The sequence below is a fragment of the Prionailurus bengalensis genome, chromosome A1 (genome assembly GCF_016509475.1).
Source record: "Prionailurus bengalensis isolate Pbe53 chromosome A1, Fcat_Pben_1.1_paternal_pri, whole genome shotgun sequence".
NCBI lineage: Eukaryota > Metazoa > Chordata > Mammalia > Carnivora > Felidae > Prionailurus > Prionailurus bengalensis.
Genome location: NC_057343.1, coordinates 524753 through 548338, shown reverse-complemented (window position 1 = coordinate 548338; position 23586 = coordinate 524753). Strand labels below are relative to the sequence as shown.

The 23586-nt window shown below is 36.8% G+C and overlaps 2 protein-coding genes and 1 long non-coding RNA gene across 8 annotated transcripts in view; 2 read left to right on the top strand and 1 right to left on the bottom strand.

Annotated features, from left to right (window-relative positions):
* The window catches only part of CENPJ (centromere protein J), a 53744-nt gene extending 51750 nt beyond the window's left edge, over positions 1-1994 (top strand). For 3 of the 5 annotated variants that reach the window (XM_043574534.1, XM_043574510.1, XM_043574501.1), the window contains one exon: positions 856-1994. In XM_043574534.1, the coding sequence (XP_043430469.1) occupies positions 856-882 (27 nt within the window). In that variant the 3' untranslated portion in view covers positions 883-1994. The remainder of the gene's footprint in view (positions 1-855) is intronic. The other 2 variants (XM_043574526.1, XM_043574518.1) reach the window with 2 other exon arrangements.
* A 129-nt stretch (positions 1995-2123) lies between these two features.
* LOC122480310 lies at positions 2124-3149 on the top strand. Its single transcript, XR_006296549.1, has 2 exons — positions 2124-2459; positions 2507-3149. It is a non-coding gene; the product is annotated as an uncharacterized LOC122480310 (long non-coding RNA).
* The window catches only part of RNF17 (ring finger protein 17), a 115074-nt gene continuing 94347 nt past the window's right edge, over positions 2860-23586 (bottom strand). The window contains exons 30-37 of one of the 2 annotated variants that reach the window (XM_043574478.1): positions 22037-22162; positions 20508-20564; positions 16873-16989; positions 15487-15655; positions 12785-12920; positions 7736-7925; positions 3505-3604; positions 2860-3036 (exon numbers count right to left, since the gene is read on the bottom strand). In XM_043574478.1, the coding sequence (XP_043430413.1) occupies positions 3506-3604; positions 7736-7925; positions 12785-12920; positions 15487-15655; positions 16873-16989; positions 20508-20564; positions 22037-22162 (894 nt within the window). In that variant the 3' untranslated portion in view covers positions 2860-3036; position 3505. The remainder of the gene's footprint in view (positions 3037-3504; positions 3605-7735; positions 7926-12784; positions 12921-15486; positions 15656-16872; positions 16990-20507; positions 20565-22036; positions 22163-23586) is intronic. The other variant, XM_043574485.1, reaches the window with a different exon arrangement.

The window sequence follows — 23586 nt, the reverse complement described above, 5'->3', positions numbered from 1 at the left end:
ATTTACATAAAATCTGAGAAATAACAAAAAAAACAGTGTGGAGAAGTGGTAATTTACCATCTATAAACCTTGCTTTGTTCCTAACAGCACATCATACCTATTTTTAGGGGGTTCAGTTTGAATGTCCTGCATGCACATCAAGCAGTCCACTTGGGATTAACTGCTTCTTTTGTTTCACGGCTTCTGAACAGGTCTTAAGTCTAGTCATGCCACTTCCCAGGAATATAAAGTCTCTTTTCCAACCTGATAAAGAGCAAGCATTACTTAGTGAAAAGAATAAAGGTAAAAACTGAAAGCGGTATTTTAATACAATGCCCAGTTTTTCTTAGATGCATAATACATCTAAAGTTAAAAAACAAACCTAAGGATTTTGTAGTTTCACGACATAAATTTATTAAAAACTTTTCATGGGCACCTTTCCTTTTTTATTATTTTTTTAATGTTTATTTTTGAGAGAGAGAGAGACAGGGACAGAGCGGGAGCAGGAGAGGGGCAGAGAGAAGAGACAGAATCCGAAGCAGGCTCCAGGCTCTGAGCTATCACTGCATAGAGCCTGACACGGGGCTCAAACTCAGGAGCCATGGGATGACCTGAGCTGAAGTCTGACGCTTAACTGACTGAGCCACCCAGGCGTCCCCCTTTTCATGGGCACATTTAAGTGCTAATTTGATCATTGGAACTAATAGCGTGAAGCAGAAACAGGGTGGAAAGAATTTGCAAAGAAGGCATTGTATAAGGAAGGGACCACAGGAGGCTTTAAGAAAAGAGAGAACTGTCAGAATCAAAAGCCACTTTTAGATCATTTTCCTGTTACATATTTAATATTTTTAAATAAATTCTATTTTAAATTTACAGAGATGGCAACAAAATCATAGAGTTTAATAATGGCCAAAGAGAACTACACACTGCCCAGTTCAAGAGACGGGAATATCCAGATGGCACTGTTAAAACCGTATATACAAATGGTCATCAAGAAACAAAGTACACATCTGGTCGAATAAGAGTTAAAGACAAGGATGGTAATATCCTAATGGATACAAAATTGTAATGATCCTATATGTGACTCATCATGAAATAACACTAACTTGATTTTCTTCTCAAAAAATGTACACTTCTTGTGGATTCTGTGGTTTCATTTATATATAAGTGGAAGAGATTATGTTTGGATTATAAAATAAAACATCGTAGTTTTTTATATTCTTTGAAATGTACAAGAACAGCTTTCATTTTTAATTCACCTGTCTTCTACAGTTGAATGCATGTCTAAGGAAAGAAGTATTACTTTATGAACTGTGTAGACTGTAAAAATAATGAGACTCTTACTTGTTGAAGATGGTTATAAAAACCAAGAAGTACAAGAAATACAATAGCACAGATTTTTCATGAGCACATCAGCCACAGAACAAGACTTGCACAGAAAGTTTAGTCAAGGAATAAGAGAATGTCTCCAGTCAGAATATACTGTGTTCAATTAGTACTAAAATTAAAGCATTTATCTACTGTAGAGGTTCTTTAATATAATGGAATGGAAAGTTAAAACCATGAATAAATATAAATAGGTCAAACAACACAGGTAGAAGAGTTCATTCTGTGAGTACAGAGCATCACAGGAGAAAAGTTACAGTGAGGATATGTAAGTGGTCAGAATAGGACACTTGAGGATGGAGGGTGTGTGAAAAATAACTAGCTGGTGTTAACTGAACAACCACAGGTACCCTGATGTTATAACCTATAAAACTGTAGGCTGACAGAAGCAAGATGTCCTTGAAGGAAGGACAAGGCACCTGCAAGGCACTTACATAATAATTACAGGTTGCTGTAGTCACTACAATAACCTTAAAAAAGCTAAATATATCAATTCCAGATGATTTAAGAAAAGTTGCAAACTTCTCAAATAAAGAGTTATATACATCATCTCAGGATAGAGAAGGATTTTTAAATGAGGCACAGCGCAAACCTTAACAGCTTGATGAATGGTGTGTCTAAAGATACCACAAAAAAGAAAAGATAAGCCACAGACTAGTATATATATATATATATATATATATATATATATATATACACACACATACTTGACAAAGGATTAATATCCAGAATATGTAAAGAATTCCTACAGATAACATAATTACAAACAAAACAAAAATGGACAAAGGATATGAAAAAGCAAACAAGTGACTACTAAACCAGTGAATGCATATTGAAATAATAAGATACCTTTTTATACTAGTATCATATACTGGCCACACCACATGTTGCCAAGGGACTCAGACTACTGATGGTAGTAAATGGAGTAAACCACCTTTTGGAGAACAATCACCTCGTGACCTAGTAAATTCCACTACTAAGTACATATACTAGAAAACCCGTAACATGTACACATATTTGTAATTGAGAAAAAACTGGCAACAGCCTAAATATCTAGCAACAGAATTATGTGCACAGATAGAAGAATAAAGTAAGTGAATAAAGTAGAGCTCTGCATACCAACATGGATAGAAGAATAAAGAAGTGAATAAAGTAGAGCTCTGCATACCAACATGGATAAACAGTGCCAATAGTGAGAAAATTAAAGGTGCGATAGTGCACGCATTAAAAAAATATACACAGCCGTACTATATCTTGCTTATGGATGCATTCATATGCAGCAAAATAAGAACGTAAGAATAATAAACACCAGAATCACAACAGTGTTCACCTCTTCAGGGAAGAGAATGATTGGGGAAGGTCACTATAGGAGCTTCCAACTGTACTAAGAAGGTCTTACTTAAACTGAATATATATTCGTTATAAAATGAACTACATTTTTTCATATTCCTAAAATACTTGCTTTTGAAATTATTGTAAAATAAAACCAGAAAATACTTGAAAGCAAATATTTATTAACTATTTTTTTTCAAACAATTCCTAGTAGTTTAACATGTAAGAAAAAAAACGCCAGCACAACTGCAGAACAAGTCAAGAAAAGTAAGCCTGAAATGGCCTACATGTAACAGAAAACCTTCTTCTGGGCTGCTGTAGATGCTCTGAAGTGTTTACCTGAAAAACAAAATGCATGTTATTTAAAACCTTTGCTTAATTTAATGTTCAAACTAGTTACTGAATCACCTGTTACATTTATGTGGATGAATAAACAGCTGGTTACCCAAGCAGTTCAATAGCTTTATTAGGACATGGATTGTTCAACAGTGTTCTGTGCATACCATATCCTTGTGTGCTTAAATTACTTCTAGTGCCCATCCCCAACAACTATCTGGTACTATGAATAGTCATGATAGCCATTCCAAGCATTCTTACAGATGCAGATCCTCTCTGGTTCTGGTATTCAATAGGTGAAAAGGGCCTACAAAGAAGTCTAGAAGAGTCTTGTTGAGCTTTGTTATCATTCTTTGAGAAATCAAGGAAAATCCAAAGATGCTTTTATGGGCAATTTAGTATTAATCTCCACTATATTAGTTGCATGCTTTATGCTGATCATAAGGGTGAACAAGAAGTCATGATACTTACATCATTCGTCTTGGTCTGCCAGTCCCATTTCTACTAATGACATATGAACTGGATACTGTTCATCTTCATATAACGTCACTATTTGTTCTGGTGCCTGAGCCTAAAATTAAAAGACAGTTGTCAAGAAAATACAGTAAGGTCTTTGCTGGCTTTTCTCTCCTACATTTTGCCTGTATCACACTGGAAGGAAAAGGCATTCTCCAAATTTATTAATAATTTATACTTTAAAGAGGTCTTTGTGATGGTTTCCTATTAAATCCCATTCTTCCCATTCTTACACTTTATTTAAAATTTAAGTCTTCCCAAAAGTTTACCTAGATTGAGCCAATGGGCTTTAACACTACCATCCCTGTTAAAATTCATTTATATTCTACCCATGTACCTTTATGCATAAACTGACCAAATTCTGAATGTTATTCATGGTGGTAAATAAATACATTTATCTGTAAAAATACTTACAACTCTGTGTTTCCACTGGCTTCCTGAGAGAAACCATACATAAGCTATTTACTCTGCACACACAGAAGCATGATATGTACCTCTAGGGGTTTTCAAAATGTACTTTCTAGTTGTTTTATTAAGAGCTCATTCTTGTCAGAGCCAGTACGTCAGGAATCCCCAAATCCTGGGTAGGTTGGGCCGAAACAATAGTGTTGAGGACCAGGCTGAATTAAAGAGTGTATTTCCATTCAAAGGGGTTGTTGCTATACCACTCTGGCTGAGTGCCAGTTTGGACAGGAGACCTAGGATTCCTGGAATTTATAATATTTAACCAGAAGTTAGAAATACAGAATTTTGGGGGGTGAGTTTTTCCAATTTTAAACACTGCACTAAATAAAACAGGTTCAGGCTAGATTCTGTCTATGGAACACCCCTTTGTGACATGCTAATCCTCTAAAGAAAGAATATTTAGGGGTGCCTGGGTGGCTCAGTCGGTTAAGTGGCCGAAGGACTTCGGCTCAGGTCATGATCTTGCAGTCCGTGAGTTCGAGCCCCGCGTCGGGCTCTGTGCTGACAGCTCAGAGCCTGGAGCCTGTTTTGGATTCTGTGTCTCCCTCTCTCTGACCCTCCCCTGTTCATGCTCTGTCTCTCCCTGTCTCAAAAATAAATAAAACGTTAAAAAAAATTTTTTTAAAGAAAGAATATTTATATTAAACATGATCTGGACTTTCTTATTTGAACCTTTGTTTTTTTCCATAAATGTGTTATATGCATGATATAGGTGTGGTGTGTGTGTTGTACGCATAGTGTGTATGTGATATGTGGGTAATGTGTGTGCAGTATGTTATGTGTATTCTGTATGTGTTGTGCGTTTTGTGTGTGTTATGTGTGGTGCTGAGTGGTGTTTTAGTGTGTGTGTGGTTTATGTGTTATGTTGGTATGTGTGTGGTGTATATGTGGTGTATGAATAATATTTCTGTAGTGTGCTATATTTTGGTGTGGTTTTTGTGGGTTAGATGTGGGTTATGTGTAGTTTGTGTGTGCTGTATGTTTGGTGTATGTGATGCTTGTGTGCTGTGTGTTTGGACTGTGTGTGGTATGTGTGTTGTGTGTGTCTGGTAATATGAGCAGTGTGAGTGGTTTTGACTGGGGCATGGTGTGTGTGTAGTATGCGTTGTGTGTAATGTGTGCATTATGTGTGAGATGTGCATGGTGTATCAAACATGTATGTGTATGTGGCATATACTTGTGTGTGCAGTGTGTGTAGTATAAGTGTGTAGTATAAGAGTTGTATGTGTGGTGTATGAGTGGTGTGCATGGTGTTTGTTGTGTGATATGTTTGCGTGGCAGATATTTGGTATGTGTGGTGTGTAAATAGTGTATTAGTGTCAGGTACGCAGTATGTGTTTATATTCCCTATGTGTTTTGTGTGTTGTGTGTGTGCTACCCGCCTTAGTGTGTGGTTTATGCTAGTGTCTGTTGTGAGCGGTGTGGGTGTTCCAGTGTTGGGTTCGTTATATGTGGTGCCCATGTGGTGTGTGACTGATATTTCTGTAGTGCATATTGTATATTTGTGTGTGGTGTTTTTGTGGTGTATCAGTGTGCTATATGTTTGGTGTGTGTTGTATATTTGATGTTTATGTGATATGTGTGTGCACATGGTACATGTGTACTGTGTGACAGGTATGTGTGGCATATGTGTGTGGTATCTTGTGTTTTTGGTGTGGTGTTTGTGTTATATGTTGGGTAAGTATATGGTGTATGGTATTTATGTGTGGTGTATGTGCAGTGTGAATGGTATATATGTGATGAATGGGTTGTGTGCAGTTTATAGTATAAATGTGTTGTAGGTATGATGTAGGTGTGGTGTGTGATGTTTGAATGTTGAATGATGTATTTGTGTGGTTGGTATGTATTGAATGAGTATATGGTGTTTGGGTGATTTGGTTTTTGTGTGTGTTCTGTATGTGTAGTGTGTGTTGTATGTTTCTCTGTATTATGTGTGGGGTGTGAGTGCTGTATATGTGGTGTAGGTTATTGGTGGTGTATGTGTGTGTGTTAAGTGTTGTGTGTTTTTGAGTTGTTCATGTGTTATGTTTGGTGTCTCAGTGAATACATGGTGTGTGTGAATGGTGTTCTTGTGGTTGTGTGGCATGTGTGTGGTATGCATGCTATATGCGGTATTTGTGTATCTTGTGTGTTTTGTGTAATTCTTGTTTGTTGTATTTCAAGTGGGTATGTAATGTGTTTTATGTACGTGGTATATGTGTGCTCTGAGTGTGGTTTTTTATGATGTGTGTGGGAAGTTTGTGGTTTATGTGTAGTTTGTGTAAAAGGTTTTTGGTAAGTGTGTGTTCTATGACATGGTTTTTTGTGTGGTATATGTTTGGTGTATATTTTATGTGTGATATGTGGTGCATGTGTGTCTTTGCCATTTATTTTGCATGTTATAAGTACAGTGTGTGTTGTATGTTTCTCTCTGTGTGCTTGGTGTGGAACGTGAGTGCTGTACGTGTTTATTTGGACTTTTTGATCAGTTCTACGGCATTAAATTCAAAACTAGTACACGTCCATCCTTTTCAAGACTTCGACCAGAATTCCTATTCTGGTCTTTCCTACTTTTCAGATACAGTTCAATTCACTTCCCAGACCTACCTTATTATTGTTTTTACTTTTTTATTATTTTTATTATTGTTACTTATTATTTGAATGCCTAAGGAGGAGTTCAAATACTATATATATCCTAATCTTTTTAGATGGAAATAATCCTTTTTTAAAGTTTATTTATTTATTTTGAGAGGGCCCATGAGCAGGGGAGGGGCAGAAAGAGAAGAGAGAGAGAATCCCAAGTAGGCTCCATGCTGACAGTGTGGAGCCCCATGTGGAGCTTGAACTCACTAACCATGAGATCATGACATGGGCAGAAATCAAGAGTCAGATGTTTGTGCCACCCAGGTGCCCTGGAAATAATCAATCCTTATACACCACCTCCCCAAGTTACCTATACTTCTTTTATGATATGATAGACTGTATTTCATTCTACCTCATTAATGGTTTACAAATGTTTGATTTCCTTCATTGACTTAGGAATTCTTTGACTACAGGACACTCATCTTGATCATTGTCATCTTATTGATTGATCACATCAATGATATTTTATAATAAAAGTTTGCTAAATATAAACTAAAACATAATTTTAACAAACCTTAAAATTAATCTTGTATATTTATAGCTTTATATGCTTAAAAGCAATTTTTTTGCATCTAGAGTTGCATAGATTGAAAGCACTTTAGAGGCGGCATCTGGGTGGCTCAGACGGTTAAGCCTCTGACTTCAGCTCAGGTTATGATCTCTCGGTTCTTGAGTTCCAGCCCCATGTCGGGCTCTGTGCTGACAGCTCAGAGCCTGGACCTGCTTCTGATTCTGTCTCCCTCTCTCTGCCCCTCCCCCACTCAAACTCTCTGTCTCAAAAATAAACAAACAAACAAAAAGAAAGTACTTTAGAAAATTAATAGGGACCCTAGAAATAGCTTCAAGTAGATTTAATTAAGATAGATGGGGCACCTGGGTGGCGCAGTCGGTTGAGCGCCCGACTTCAGCCAGGTCACGATCTTGCGGTCCGTGAGTTCAAGCCCCGCGTCAGGCTCTGGGCTGATGGCTCAGAGCCTGGAGCCTGTTTCCGATTCTGTGTCTCCCTCTCTCTCTGCCCCTCCCCCGTTCATGCTCTGTCTCTCTCTGTCCCAAAAATAAATAAACGTTGGAAAAAAAAAAAAAAAAGATAGATAGTTACCATGGAAGAAGCATAAAGTTGTTTCCCTTGAAGACAGTCTATCATAGCCCACAGTGCTTCCATGCTCCATTTGGGACAATATGGTATTCTGGTCTTCCCTGGATCTCTTAAGGGAGGTTTAAACCCTGCCAAGAGAACCTTTATGGCTCGGGCTGGATACTGCATAAGATGAAGAGGAATCTGACGCAGTCTGTCACAAAAGAAATTCTTAAAATGTTCAGAATGTCCTGATTAAAATTCTCTAACAGCCAAAACTAAAACATAGTATAAAGGTTTGGACATTGGATTTGGCAATGAATTCTTAGCTGTGACACCAAAAGCACAAACAAGAGAAGAAAAAATAAACTGGACTACAACAAAATTAAAAACTGTGCAAAGGACATAATCAATGAAGTGAAAAAACAACCTACAGAATGATAGCAAATATACATTAAAAAGTAGACATTTCTCCAAAGAAGATACATAAATGGCCAACAAGCACATGAAAAGAACTCAACATCACTAATCATCAGGGAAATGCAAATCAAAGCCACAATGAGATGTAACCTCACACCCACTAGGGTGGCTAGTATCAAAACCCCAGAAAATAATGAGTGTTGGTGAGGATGTAGAGAGAAACTGGAACTCCTGGGACACCTGGTATAAAATGGAAAACAGTTTGCTGGCTCCTCCAAATATTAAAAATAGAACGAGTATGTGATCCAGCAATTCCACTTCTCAGTATATACCCCCAAAGAACTGAAGGCAGCGTCTTGAAGAGATATTTATACATTCACATTCATATCAGTATTATTCACAATAGCTAAAATGTGGAATCAACCAAAATATCTATGAATGTGCAGGATACAAAATCAGTGTACAGAAATTGGTTGCATTTCTATACACCAATAATGAAGCAACAGAAAGAGAAATCAAGAAATCATTCCCATTTACAATTGCACCAAGAACCATAAAATACCTAGGAATAAACCTAACCAAAGATGTAAAAGATCTGTATGCTGAAAACCACAGAAAACTTATGAAGGAAATTGAAGAAGACATAAAGAAATAGAAAAACATTCCATGCTCATGGATTGGAAGAACAAATATTGTTAAAATGTCAATACTACCCAAAGCAATCTACACATTCAGTGCAATCCCAATCAAAATTGCACAGGCATTCTTCTCAAAGCTAGAACAAATAATCCTAAACTTTTTATGGAACCACAAAAACCCTGAATAGCCAAAGTTATGTTGGAAAAGAAAACAAAAGTGGGAGGCATCACAATCCCAGACTTTAGCCTCTGCTACAAATCTGTAATCATCAAGACAGAATGGTATTGGCACAAAAACAGACACATAGACCAATGGAATAGAATAGAGAACTCAGAATTGGACCCACAAATGTATGCCCAACTAATCTTTGACAAAGCAGGAAAGAGTATCCAATGGAAAAAAGTCTCCTTAGCAAATGGTGCTGGGAGAACTGGACCACAACATGCAGAAAAATGAACCTGGGCCACTTTCTTACACCACACACAAAAATAAATTCAAAATGTATGAAAGACCTAAATGTGAGACAGGAAACCATCAAAACCCTAGAGGAGAAAGCAGGCAACAACCTCTTTGACCTCAGCCGTGGCAATTTCTTGCTTGACACATCTCTAAAGGCAAGGGAATTAAAAGAAAAAATGAACTATTGGGACCTCATTGAGATAAAAGTCTTCTGCACTGAAAAAAAGAAAAATCAACAAAACAAAGGCAACCGATGGAATGGGAAAAGATATTTGCAAAAGACATACTGGATAAAGGGTTAGTATCCAAAATCTATAAAGAACTTACCAAACTCAACACCCAAAAAACCAATAATCCAGTGAGGAAGTGGTCAGAAGACACGAATAGACACTTTTCCAAAGAAGACATCCAGATGGCCAACAGACATGAAAAAATGCTCAACGTCACTCATCATCAGCGAAATACAAATAAAAATCACACTGAGATACCATCTCACACCAGTCAGAGTGGCTAAAATTAAAAACTCAGGAGGGGCGCCTGGGTGGTGCAGTCGGTTAAGCGTCCGACTTCAGCCAGGTCACGATCTCGCGGTCCGTGAGTTCGAGCCCCGCGTCGGGCTCTGGGCTGATGGCTCAGAGCCTGGAGCCTGTTTCCGATTCTGTGACTCCCTCTCTCACTGCCCCTCCCCCGTTCATGCTCTGTCTCTCTCTGTCCCAAAAATAAATAAACGTTGAAAAAAAAAATTAAAAAAAAAAAAAACAAAACTCAGGAAACAACAGATGCTGGCAAGGATGTGGAGAAACAGGAACCCTCTTGCACTGCTGGTGGGAATGCAAACTGGTGCAGCTGCTCTGGAAAACAGTGTGGAGGGTCCACAAAAAATTAAAAATAGAATTACCCTACAACAGAGCAATAGCACTACTAGGAATTTATCCAAAGGATACAGGAGTGCTGATTCACAGGGGCACATGTACCCCAATGTTTACAGTAGCACTTTCAACAATAGCCAAATTATGGAAAGAGCCTAAATGTCCAATGATGGATGAATGGATAAAGAAGATGTGGTTTATAGATACAATGGAATACTACTTGGCAATGAGAAAGAATGAAATCATGCCATTTGCAGCAACGTGGATGGGACTGGAGGGTATTATGCTAAGTGAAATACATCAGTCAGAGAAAGATATCATGTTTTCACTCATATGTGGATCTTGAAAAACTTAACAGAAGACCGTGGGGGAAGGGAAGAAGAAAAAAAATAGTTACAAACAGAGAGCGAGGGAGGCAAACTATAGGAGACTCTTAAATACAAAGAACAAACTGAGGGTTGATGAGGGCGGCAGGGGAGAGGGGAAATGGGTGATGGGCATTGAGGAGGGCACCTGTTGGGATGAGCACTGGGTTTAGTACGTAAGTGATGAATCATGGGAATCTATCCCCAAAACCAAGAGCACACTGCATACACTGTATGTTAGCCAACTTGACAGTAAATTATATTAAAAAAAATATCCATCAATGGATGAATGGATAGATAAAAGGTAATATATACAATGATGGGATATTATCCAGCCTTAAAAAGGAAGAAAATCCTGATACATGCTACCACATGGATGAACCTTGAGGACATTATGCTAAATGAAATAAGCTAGTTATACAAAGACAAATGCTGCATGATTCTACTTATATGGGATACCTACAACAGTTAAATTCATAGGGAAAGAAGTAGAATGGTGGCTGCCAGGGACTGGATGAGGGGCAAAAGAGGGGGAATACTGTTTAAAGGGTACAAAGGTTCTGTTTTGCAAAATGAAAAGATTTCTGGAGGTTGGCTACATAGCAATGTAAGTATAGTTAACATTACTTAACTGTACATTTAAAAGTGGTTAAAATCATAAATTTTATGATACATGTATTTTACCACAATCAAATATTACAAACAAAAAAAAATTAGAAAAAAAACAGGTGTCGGCAAGGATGTGGAGAAACTGGAAGCCTTATGCATTGCTGGCAGGAAAGTAAAATGGTATAGACACTGCAGAAAAGTTTGGCAGTTCCCCAAAAAGTTAAACAAAATTACTATGTGATCCAGCAATTCCACTTCTAGGTATACACACCAAACAACATAAAGCAGGGACTCAAACAGCTACTTGTACATTAATGTCCAAGCAGCATTATTCACAATAGCCAAAGGATGGAAATCGCCCACGTGTCCATCAACATATGAATAAACCAAATGTGGTATATACAAAGGAGTGTTATTTAGCCATAAAAATAATGAAATTCTGATACATGCTATAATTGAATATGCCCTGGAAATGTTATCCTAAGTAAAATAAACCAGACACAGAAGGACAAATACTCTATGATAGTACTTATATAAGGTACCTAAAATAGGGCAAATTCATGAAGACAGAAAGTAGAATAAAGGTGATCAGTAGCTAAGGAAAAGGAATGGAATGTTATTGTTTAACGTGCACAGAATTTCTGTGTGGGATCAGGAAAAAGTCCTGAAAATGGACAGTGGCATTAGCTGCACAACATCCTGAATGTACTTAACACCAATTAAATGTATGCTTAAAAATGGCTAAAATGGTACCATCTTACACCTGTCAGAATGGCTAACATTAACAACTCAGGCAACAACAGATGTTGGCAAGGATGCGGAGAAAGCCAAAATGCCTTTGCATTTTTGGTGGGAATGCAAGCTGGTTCAGCCACTCTGGAAAACAGTATGGAGGTTCTTCAAAAAACTAAAAATAGAACTACCCTACGACCCAGCAATTGCACTACTAGGCATTTATCCGTGGGGTACAGGTGTGCTGTGTCAAAGGGACACAGGCACCCCCATGTTTATAGCAGCACTATCAACAATAGCCAAAGTATGGAAAGAGTCCAACTGTCCATCAATGGATGAATGGATAAAGAAAATGTGGTGTGTGTGTGTATATATATATATATACACAATGGAGTATTACTCGGCAATCAAAAACAATGAAATCTTGCCATTTGCAACTACGTGGATGGAACTGGAGGGTATTATGCTAAGTGAAATTAGAGAAAGACAAAAATCATATAATTTCACTCATATGAGGACTTTAGAGACAAAACAGATGAACATAAGGAAGGGAAATAAAAATAATATAAAAACGGGGAGGGGGACAAAACAGAAGAGACTCATAAATATGGAGAACAAACTGAGGGTTACTGGAGGGGTTGTGGGAGGGGGATGGGCTAAATGGGTAAGGGGCAGTAAGGAATCTACTCCTGAAATCATTGTTGCACTCTATGCTAACTAATTTGGATGTAAATTTTAAAAAAGAAAAAATTAAATTAAAAAAAAAAGAAACAGAAAAACAAAAAAAAGAAAAAAATGGCTAAAATGGTAAAGTTTGTTATATTTTACAATAAAGAGACTTATAGATTTAAAAAATCCTAATAAATAAATAGCTTTAAAATAGTTTTTCTTTTATAAGAACCAAAACTTTCCCAATAATTATTTTAAAAAGCTCTAAGAATTCTAATTCAACTAAGTTGACTTAAAAGAAAAAAAAAAACCTGTTTATTGTCAGCTTTTCAGTTGATCCGTAATCAACAAATTGCACCAGGACAGCTAGAGGATTAAAGTCTTTAACAGACACAATCTTTGCTCTATACCATAAGCCATCATCATATTCAGCAAGGCAAGGCATTTCTAGAAAGACAGAAAAAAGGAAAAAATCACATTGCTTTGTATTTTCTTTACAAAATTGTTTTTAATACAGAAAAGTACAAAGAAAACGTAAACACCATAAACCCATCATTCAGAACTAAACACTCAACAGTTTGTCAAACACTGGATCCTGCATGTTTCTGCTTACAGTCTATGCACCTGTTTCTCCTAATTCCCAAGCACTAAACTCTGAAGAAAGGTACTTCTCCCATTCTCACAGTTCCTAGTTCCTCTGCCCATGGCTTAGACCATCCTCGCACTGCCCTTGCATCTTAGACTTCCCAAATGTCTTTTCATTTGAGCCATCATCTTCTGCAAAAGATGCTTTCTGCTATTCCTGCTTTCAATGTGGTCCTCCTTCAATCCATTCTGTAGAAAACCACCAGGATTAAATTTTAAAAATTCAATTGCCCTTGTTTATAATTCTTCAACGGCATTATAAACATCTCCAATATCAAGTCCTTAGTACTGCAATATATAGGGTTCTTCACAATCTACTCCCAACCATCTCCTACCACATATCCTCAAGTGTTACCTAACTAGAATCACTTGAGCTTCTACTTTAGCTCCTGGCTGTTCCCCATATCTAGAATGTTCCTCAATGCCCCCTTTAATGATAAACCTCTCTTTCAAAGATCAGCTCCAATTTTACAAAGCCCTGACTACTACTAATCGTTGGTTTCTCTGTGATCCTACGGCACTGTGAACACACCTTTAATGCAAACTGTTATTTTCATACTGAACTTAGTTTTCATGCCCCTCTCAGCAAGCCCACTAGTTCTTATGTGCAGAACTATATTTGTATTCCTAATACGGTATCTGGTACCATATTGCTTGGTAAAAAATCTAATGAATGAATGCTACGCTTGAGTAAAACTGGAAAAATTAGTATAGTATCTACTTCCCTTTTCTTCGTACACTTTTAGATTTCAGGGTATACAGAGCATACTTCAGGCTCCTGTCTTCTTCCACTTCCACCCCTCTCATTCTGTATGTTATCCTATTCTCTTCTACATAATCTCCACAAAAGTGTGGTTGCGGGCAAATGGTATTTAAATACTACACAACTCTAATGTACAAAGATTTTTATGAAAGAGTTGTAAACAATTTGAGTTTATAGAGAAGATTATCAATGAAACAGTAAAGAATCTCCTCTAATAGAGCGGTCTGCATAGTAAGCAATTGACTGAATCACTGTTAACAGTCCTTCCAACTTTTACCATTTCCAGCCTTAAAAACATGGCTGAAGTTTCATCTCAGAATTAAAAACAAAACAAAACAAAACAACACAACAACAACCCAACCAACCTAGTCGTCATGTTATTTTAACCTACAAAATAACTTTTTAATAGGCATTTGCCTACAAATCAACTTGTACATATGCATATTAAAAAAAAAACTTTTACTGAAGGATAAAATACCCACAGAAAATGCACAATATATGTATAGCTCCATGAATAATCACATTACACACAGTAGGTTTCTGTGACTTCCCTTTAGACAAGAACGCAATGAGGAAGGAATTATCTCATCCAGGCTATAAATCTGAGTTTATAAAAAGAAAAAATCATGAATTTATTTGTCACTCCTTCAACAAATGTTTATGAGCACCTAACTTGCACAAGGTGCCCTTCTAATTGCTGATGACACAATTAGGTACAGAGAGTCCCAACTCACAGTGCTTTTTGAAAAAGAAGCAGTACGCATGAGCAAAAATGGGGGGGGGGGGCAGGGGAGGGTGGCGGGCAATGCTACCTTCTATGGGGAGGGCAGGGAACACCTACAGTGTGGGGACGGTTGAGCAGACATCTAAACTGCTATGTACAGTTTGGGGGAAGAACAGAGGGAAAGCGAGTGCTGTTTATCAGCCAAACATGAGTCACAACTAATTAAAATCTCATTGAGTAAAATCAGGCAAGATTTTAGGCTCATGCTTTCCTTTGCTTTAGCTTATCCTCTGATACACAAAATACTAAGAAAAAATACATCTCTGTATCACATAGTGATAAAAATGTATAGATACCACTCTTGGTTTTCAGAAATTGTCAACACCAGTAATGAGATGCATTTTTTTCTTAAAAGAATCACATATACAATAAAGATGGGTAGGAATGGATTAGAAGAAAAATATACAGCACTATTTGACCTATCCTGACAAGACGGGACACAATCTGAGTGCCCATATCCTACTTCAAAATTACCAACTTAGGTGGTTTGTAATTAAAATTAATGTCATTTAGGTCTGAATGACAACTTTCACAATTTGAGCTAATGGTAAAACCTCAGGCTTAGAAAAATCATCTTATGCAGTCAATTTTCCAATGCAGACCGAGTTCTGGAACATGGAAATGCCCCAAGGCAGTTACTTCCTTTCATCTAGAAAATGAGAACGACACTTCATCTACAGTGTCTTGTGGATTCAAAGAGATGGTGCTTATAAAGTGTACAAGTATCAGTTAACATTAGAAATAGCCCAGCCTCAAAAGTCCATTCAAACAAAACAACGGTTTTATTAAGGATCCTATTATACTCAGAAAATTTAGCATACCTGTTCTAAAATCCGTCAGCAGAGGAAATGTTTCCACATTCTTATTGAACCTCCTCAGTGCTTCGTTAAGGCTTTCAGACTCAGATTCCCAGCTAGCTCCACTGTCATCTGTGTCACTATGCTGGTTAAACAGATTACAACTTTCTACAGAATCAAGGCAAATATACACCTAAGTGGGGAGAAGGGAAGGAAAAGACTTTCGAATTTTGTAATTTTTAGTATCCACTTATACGGACAAAATTATTGCAGCAGGCAGTCTGAACAAGGGCCTTGATGATCCCTTGTACAGTTCCTCTCCCACATCAGACCAGAGTTGATCTTTGTGAACAAGAGAGTGTGACAGGAGTGATGATAGGTTACTGCTGAGATCAGAGCATCAAAGACACATGGCCCCTGTCTTGGTCGTATGCTCTCCCTGCAACTCTCCTCAGGGAAGCATGCGCCATGTTCCCAGCAAGCCTGCGGGGAGGCCCAAGACCACACCCAGCAGAGTCTTTTTGGAAGTGGGTCCTGGGTGCCATTTCTACCACCAACATCTCCACAGCCCGTCAGCGAGAGATCCCGAGCCAGTACCTAATTAAGTAGCTCCTGGATTTCTGACTCTCATGTGGGTTTTGTTCCAAGCTAAGTTTGGGGTAATTTGTGATGCAGAAATAAATAACTAACAGGAAAAGAAATCATTACAAAAACCAACTACAGCTGTATACTATTTTCTCTGATGGAATTATATAGCAAATTCTTCCGCCTGTGAAAAACGGTTTACTATGGAAAAGAGCTGAAGGAACGGCCTGAGCTACTTAATTTGTCACTTCTTTCTTGTTAGGCAAGGTCATGTAATTGAATTTTCTTTAGTGAACTTATTTATTCAGTCAATATTTGTTGAGTGCCCATTATATAACAGGCAGCATTCTAGTTCTGGGAACACATCTGTGACCAAATCAGGCAAAAGTCCTAGTCTTCATGGAGCTACACTCTAGTAGGGTGAAGCAGACAGTCATAGTAAGAAAGGGACACTGTGTGTTAGAAGACGATAAGTGGCATGGAAAACAGAGCAGGGTAAAGAGCAGCTAGAGTTCAGTGTGGGAAGAAGCCACGGAAATGAGATGTTTAAGATTTCATAGATGGAAACAGTTCTGCCCTAAAAACCTAAATATTGATATAAACATGACTAAAGCAACACAATACTGGAAACACAGCAACTGCCTGAAAAACTTGCTTTATTAACAAATGTCTGAAGAGGAAATGACACAGTGGGCAAACTGGAGGTCACTGATTTTCAATTGTTTAAGATCAGGAAGACAGAAGTGTGAAGAGTTGATCCTCGAGTTTAAGATCAAGACTGCCTGTTATATTTTTAACCAACAACCGATCATTTAGACCACATACCTCATTAGGTGAGACCACATGTTTAACTTGAACAGCATAGAGTTCTTCTGGGGGAGGCAGAGATGAAGGCAAGTATGGTGGTAAAATAGGAGTTTCTGTTTCAGACAAAAGCAATTCCTAAAGCACCAAAAACAAATTCAGATTTCAGAATAGCTATTACAGAAATCCAATACATTCATTCCAGTGCCAATTAATTTTCAATTAGCAGAAAGCAAGCTCTCTTAGATAATGAATACCACAAAATAATTTTGTTTTAGGACCAAAATGTGAGTAAAGATCTTCAGCACTCTTTTGTTCCTCCAGTTAAAAAATTTTTGTGTGTGTTTAAAAACTCAGATGAATTTTTTTTTTTTTATGTATACATATTTACATATACACACAAAACTCTGGAAGACTGGCTAACAGTTAATGGTAATTGTCACTGCTTAGTGGGACTGGGGCATCTGATGTGTAGAAAGGGGACTTTTTTTCTATTCACATTTCTACAGTATTTATTTTTAGAATAAGTATATACCTTATAATAAAAACTAAAATAATATATGAAATGCCAAAGGAAGATTCAAGTTAAAATCGTCAAAAAAAAAAAAAAAAGTGTGCTGTCTTTAAACTCTAAGAAAGCATAACCAAAAACTAAGACTTATGTGATTCCCAAGAGGATCCTGGCAGTCAGCAGTTATTAAACGCAAAGGTATTTGGATGTTTTTAAAAAAATTCTTTTAATGTTTATTTATTTTTGAGAGAGAGAGAGACAAGAGAGAGACAGAATGCGAGCGGGGGTGGGGTAGACAGAAAGGGAAACACAGAATCTGAAGCAGGCTCCAGGCTCTGAGCTGTCAGCACAGAGTCTGATGCGGGGCTTGAACTCACAAACCAGGAGATCATGACCTGTTCCGAAGTTGGATGCTCAACTGACTGAGCCACCCAGGTTCCCCTGGGTGTTTTTGTTTTTTTTTAAAGAAAGCTTTAAAAGATTCTTAAATGTGGTAATTAGCATAAAAAGTAAAATAATCACATTTAAATTTGTAGATTTAATTTATTAATATTTAACATTTCCAAACTGGTGGCAAAACAGAACAAAATCTATCTGAACCACTTAGTAGAGTTCAGCAAAAAGTGACTATGACTGCTAAATTTTACTGATTTGTTACAAAGCACTTGACAATAAGTTTGCTATTTTTATAATCATAGGAATAAAATTCTACTTATTAATAATGAAACTTTCACTAAAACTCTTCCTGCATCAAAAAGCACAAGTGACAAAAGAAAAAAAAAGACTTCGTTAAGATAAAAAATTTTGGTGCTTTAAAGGACACCATTAAGAAAGTGAAAAGACAACCCACAAAATGGGAGGAAATACCTGCCAATCGTATTTCTGATAAAGGACTTATATACAGAATATAAAGAACTCTTACAATTCAACAAAAACAACCCAACTAAAAATGGGCAGGAGATTTTTTCATTCTTTTTTACCTTTATTTTCTATTTTTTTCTGGATTTATTGAAATATAATTGACATATAACATTGTATTAGTGCAAGGTATACAACGTAATTATTTAATACATGTATATACTTTGAAATGACTACCACAAAAGGTTCACACCAATAACCTCATAATAGTTATAAAATTTTTTTTCTGATAAAAACATTTACTATCAACTCTCTTAGCAACTTTCAAGTATACAATACAGTGTTGTTAACTATAATCACCATGTTGTACATTACATCCCCAGGACTTACATCTGGAAGTTTGTATCTTTTGATGCCTTCATGCATTTCCCCCTCTCCTCATCCCTTACCCCTGGCAACCACCAATCTGTTGTATCTGAGTTCAGTTTTTTTTTTGTTTTGTTTTTTTTTTTTAGATTCCATGTATTAGATCATACCGTCTATATACTTTGACTTATTTCACTTAACATAATGCCTTCAAGATCCATCTATGTTGTCAAAAATGGCACGAGTTCCTTTTTATGGCCAAATAGAATACTATTCCAGTGTGTACAAACATACAGCCTCACACCACACACCCCACATCTTTATCCATTCATCTGCTGATGGCCACTTAGGCTGTTTCCAGGTTGTGGCTATCGTAAATAATTCTGCAATGGGCATGGGGTACAGCACACATTTCTTCAAGACAGTGCTTTTGTTTCCTCTGAATACATGCCTAGAAGTGAAATTGAGAATGACAGTTCTATTTTTATTTTTTGAGGAACCTTCATACTATTTTCCATAGTGGTTGTACCAATGTACATACCCACCATGGTGCACAAGGGTTTCCTTTTTCTCTACATCCTCACCAGCACTTCTTTTTGTCTTTTTGATGATGGCCATTCTAACATGTGTGAGGTGACACCTCATTGTGGTTTTGATTTGCATTTCCCTGATGATTAGTGATGTTGAGCACCTTTTCATGTGTCTGTTGGTTATTTGTACATCTTCTTTGAAAAATGTCTGTTTAGTTCCTGTGTCTACTTTTTAATCAGATTGTTTATTATTTACTATTGATTTGTGTAAGTTTTTATATATTTTGGATATTATGACTTATCAGATATTTGATTTTCGAACACTTCTTCCCATTCTGTAGGCTGCCTTTTTATTTTGTTGATGGTTTCTTTTGCTGTGCCGAGCTTCTTGGTTTGATATAGTCCCACTTGTTTAATTTTGTGTTTGTTGGCTTTGCTTTTGGTGTCAAATCCTGGGAAAAGTATTTGAACAGAAATTTCTTCAAAGAAAATATACAAATGGCCAAAAAAAGAGCATATGAAAAGATGCTCACCATCATCAGTCACCAGAGAAAAGCAAATCAAAACTACAATGAAATACCACTTCACACCTATCCTAGGATGGCAGGGCAGGGGGTGGGGGTGGGGGGGTGGGGGGGGTGGGAGTCAGATAACAAGTGTTGATAAGGATATGGAAAAAAAAATGGAACCCTGGAGACTCCTAGTATAAGAGTAAAATGGTGCATCCCCTTTGGAAAACAGTCTCAAAGTTCCTTAAAATGGTAAAAAGTCACTATATGACTCAGCAATTCCACTGGTAGGAATCAGGTCCATATCCAAGAGAAGTGAAAACAGATGTCCACATAAAAACTTGTATGCAAATGTTCACAGCTTTATTCACAATTGCAAAAAGGTGGAAACCCAACTGTCCATCAACCGATGAATGGATAATGTAGTATATCCATGTAATGGAAAGTTATTCATCAATAATAAGGATACATACTGCCACGTGAATGAAGCTTAAAAATGTTATTCTAGTAAAAGAAACTGTGTTACAAAAGGCTACATATTATGTGATTCTCTTTATATAAAATGTCCAAAATAGGAAAATCTAGAGAGACAGACTACTGGTCTCCAGGAAACTGGGAAAGGAAAGTGACTCCTGTTGGTATGGGGTTTCTTTCTGGAATGATGAAATGTTGTGGAATTAAGTAGTTGTGATGATTGCACAACTCTGAATATACTGAACACCCACTGCATTGTACATTTTAAGATGGTGATTTTTATAGTATGTAAATTATATCTCAATAAAGCTGTTATAAAGGAAAATGCTTATTGCTTCCTGATCTTATATTAGATCCCCTGTATTGATGAAGTATCCAAGTTTCCAAATTGTTTGGATTGTAACTTACCTCAAATCTTATTTCCCATCTTTCATCCTCATACTTTTTATCATAATCTGTTAGTTTCTGAAATAATAAAGTATTGTTAACTAATAAACCAAATTCAACTATATAATATTTTTAAGGCACTTTCATATTTTGTCCCCACAAAAACTGGGTGCATGTTCTTGTTGGCATTCATGCAGTTATTTTGGGTTAACTATACAAAAATCTAATGTTCTGAGTAATCTTCATAGTGCAACAAGAAGAATCTTCAAAATCATGTTAAACACACGTCAATGGTAATTATAGCTACCCTTGAACAACATGAGGGTTAGGGGCATCGACCCCCCACCACACACAGTGGAAAATCCACATATAACTTTTTACTCCCTAAAAACGTAACTGTTGACCAGAAGGCTTACCAATAAAAAAAAACAGTTGATTAACACATATTTTATATGTTATATGTATTATATATTGTATTCTTATTATAAAGTAAGCTAGAGAAAATGTTAAGAAAGTCATAAGGAAGAGAAGATACATTTACAGTACTGTAAAAAAGTCCACACATAAGTGGTCCCACGCAGTTCAAACCTGTGTTGTTCAAGGGCCAACTGCAAAGAGTAGGAGTTCTTACCTCTTCTTTTAAATGTTCACACTGAAGAGTACAACGGGACGGGAGGGACTTAGTAATCTTTATAAAACCAGTTTAACAGATGGAACACCTTTCATACAAACACATGAGTACAAATACACATGAGCACACATACACACACCACACACACCCCCCTGCTCAAAAGAAAAAGCTGGCAGTGAGAATTACATGTACAAAGTAATATCACATTTCTAAGTGTGAGAAATAGTTTTCTATATTGAACTGAACATTCAATATTTGGTTGTGTCCTGTCATGAAAATGAGTATTTAAAAATGTAACAAGTGAACTGTAAGTCTAGAAATAAAAAATATCTTGCTATATAAAATGTTAATGTTATTATTTATGATGGATTCCCTATTGCCACTAAGTATTTATGGCATCTTGCAATGTGAAAACATATCTATGACAGGCTAATTATGTTTTTTAAAATATAAAAAACAGAAACACTGGAAAACTGAAAGGAGCTATTTCTTGAAGCTAAGCTTAAAATCCAGAAGCAAAATGGGGAAAATGTTAAAATGTCAAGTAAATGGAAAAAAAAATTTATCTGGGGAGAGAATCCTTTCCTGGCAGCAAATTCTATTAAAATTTGTATGTATATGTTCAAACAGCATATATATAAAACAACATTAGATACTGGATGGTCTTTTCACTAGGTTTGAAGATACAGAAACATTAAATGAATCTTAATGCAATTAAAGTCTTTTTTAAGGACATTTAGGACATAAAGCATGACGTAGTGTATTGTTTCCTCAACAGATAATTTAAAAATTCTCTATATTCTCTTAAAATATCAAACACAACCATATTGAAGACTTAAAGTGTAAGGCAAAATATGACATTTTATCCAGAATCAGTTTTTCAATAACTTAGGTTCTTATAGAAAAACAGCTCACTTACTTCTTTCAATATCTCTTCAGAATGCTCAAAAGTACAGTATTTATGATATGCCATAAAATAAGAAAGTGACATTCCATCAAAATAGAGATGAATCGATAATTTCCCCCATGGGTTTTCAGGTAATTCCTGTTTAATTTCAATAAAGATTATTATTATAAAATAAAGTCTGTTTGAAGATTCAAATTTTATAGCAGGCAAATATGATATTAGAGTTCTGACAATCACCGTTTTACCAGTTTGACTAGTGGCTCATTTCATAAAATTTTCTTCCTGGTCTTTTGGCAGGTTATAAAACAGTAATTCTACTATTATAGTTTCTGTAAAATATATTTACATGTAAGATAGTTTGCTAGTTATTTACTAGAAAATTACATCATCTTTAAATAATACTAATAATTTACACCAAGCAGAAGGAGAAAGAAAAGGTATGTTCAGAGGTAAAGAAATGAAGTTTTGTTAAAAATCCAAGAATGACAGAATCAGAAGACATCAATGACTGTCTAGAAGGAGGAGTTAGGATAATGGCTTAAACTCTTAAGTCCGCTTAGCATTATTAGGTACTGAACATGTACGTAGCTGATAGGCTGATCATTTTTCATTGATACTTGGTACCACCTTAGTCCAAACTCCTGTCTCTACTGAGTTTCTATAATTGCTTTCCAGCAGACCTCCCTGCTTCTATCTTTTCTACTCTCTAGCTTTTCTCAGTGCAGCAGAGTGAAAATACTAGAACGTTAAAGGTAGATCATGTCACTCCTTTGCCCAGGCCCTTGAGTGGCTGCCTTTGTCAGCTTGACAGCTGAAGCTTTCACAAACCTCTCCCCCACCCCCAATTCTTTTCTATCGTGCTCCTTCTGCTCTAGCCCCAGTGGCTTCTCTGCCAGTCCTTGAACACCCCAGGCATGCTCCAGCCTTGGAGCTCTCTGCACTATTCTCCAGACATCTCATGGTTGGTCCTCTCACCATTTTAGAATCTTTACTCCTATCTCATTTTTTGCAGTGTGGCCTCCCTTGACCACTGTGTTTAAAATGTTAACTTCTCCCCTGCCCCACTTTCCCCATCAGCCCTTCCTGCTTTGTTTTCTTCCTAGCACTTACCACAACCTAATATACCTTGTATTTTATGTTTTTTATTTTGTTTCCCACTGCTGAAATGGAAACTCCATGAAGGCAGACATCTGACTATTCAGTCCATTGCTGTACCTCCAGGTTGAGACTAGAGTCAATCAGTATTTCTTAGTATATAAAGTCACAGGAGCAAGTCTGGGTAAAGTCTGTTCTGGCAGTAAGGGCTGTAGGGCATGCACATTCATGGTTTCTGACAATTCAAGCAGTCTTGGGTATACTATGAATTGTTCTCCTGTGTTAAGCTAAACAGCAAAGAATTTTGATCTCTATCTTACTGCCATGATTTTCCACAAGGGCTATGAATAACCAGAGAGGGGCTCTTGGTACTAACATCAGCAACATTAAAGCTTCTGTACTGTTTTATATAAGTAGGTCTGTGGCTCTTGTTAAGTCTTTATCATCCTGTAGTCAGTCACCTTTCA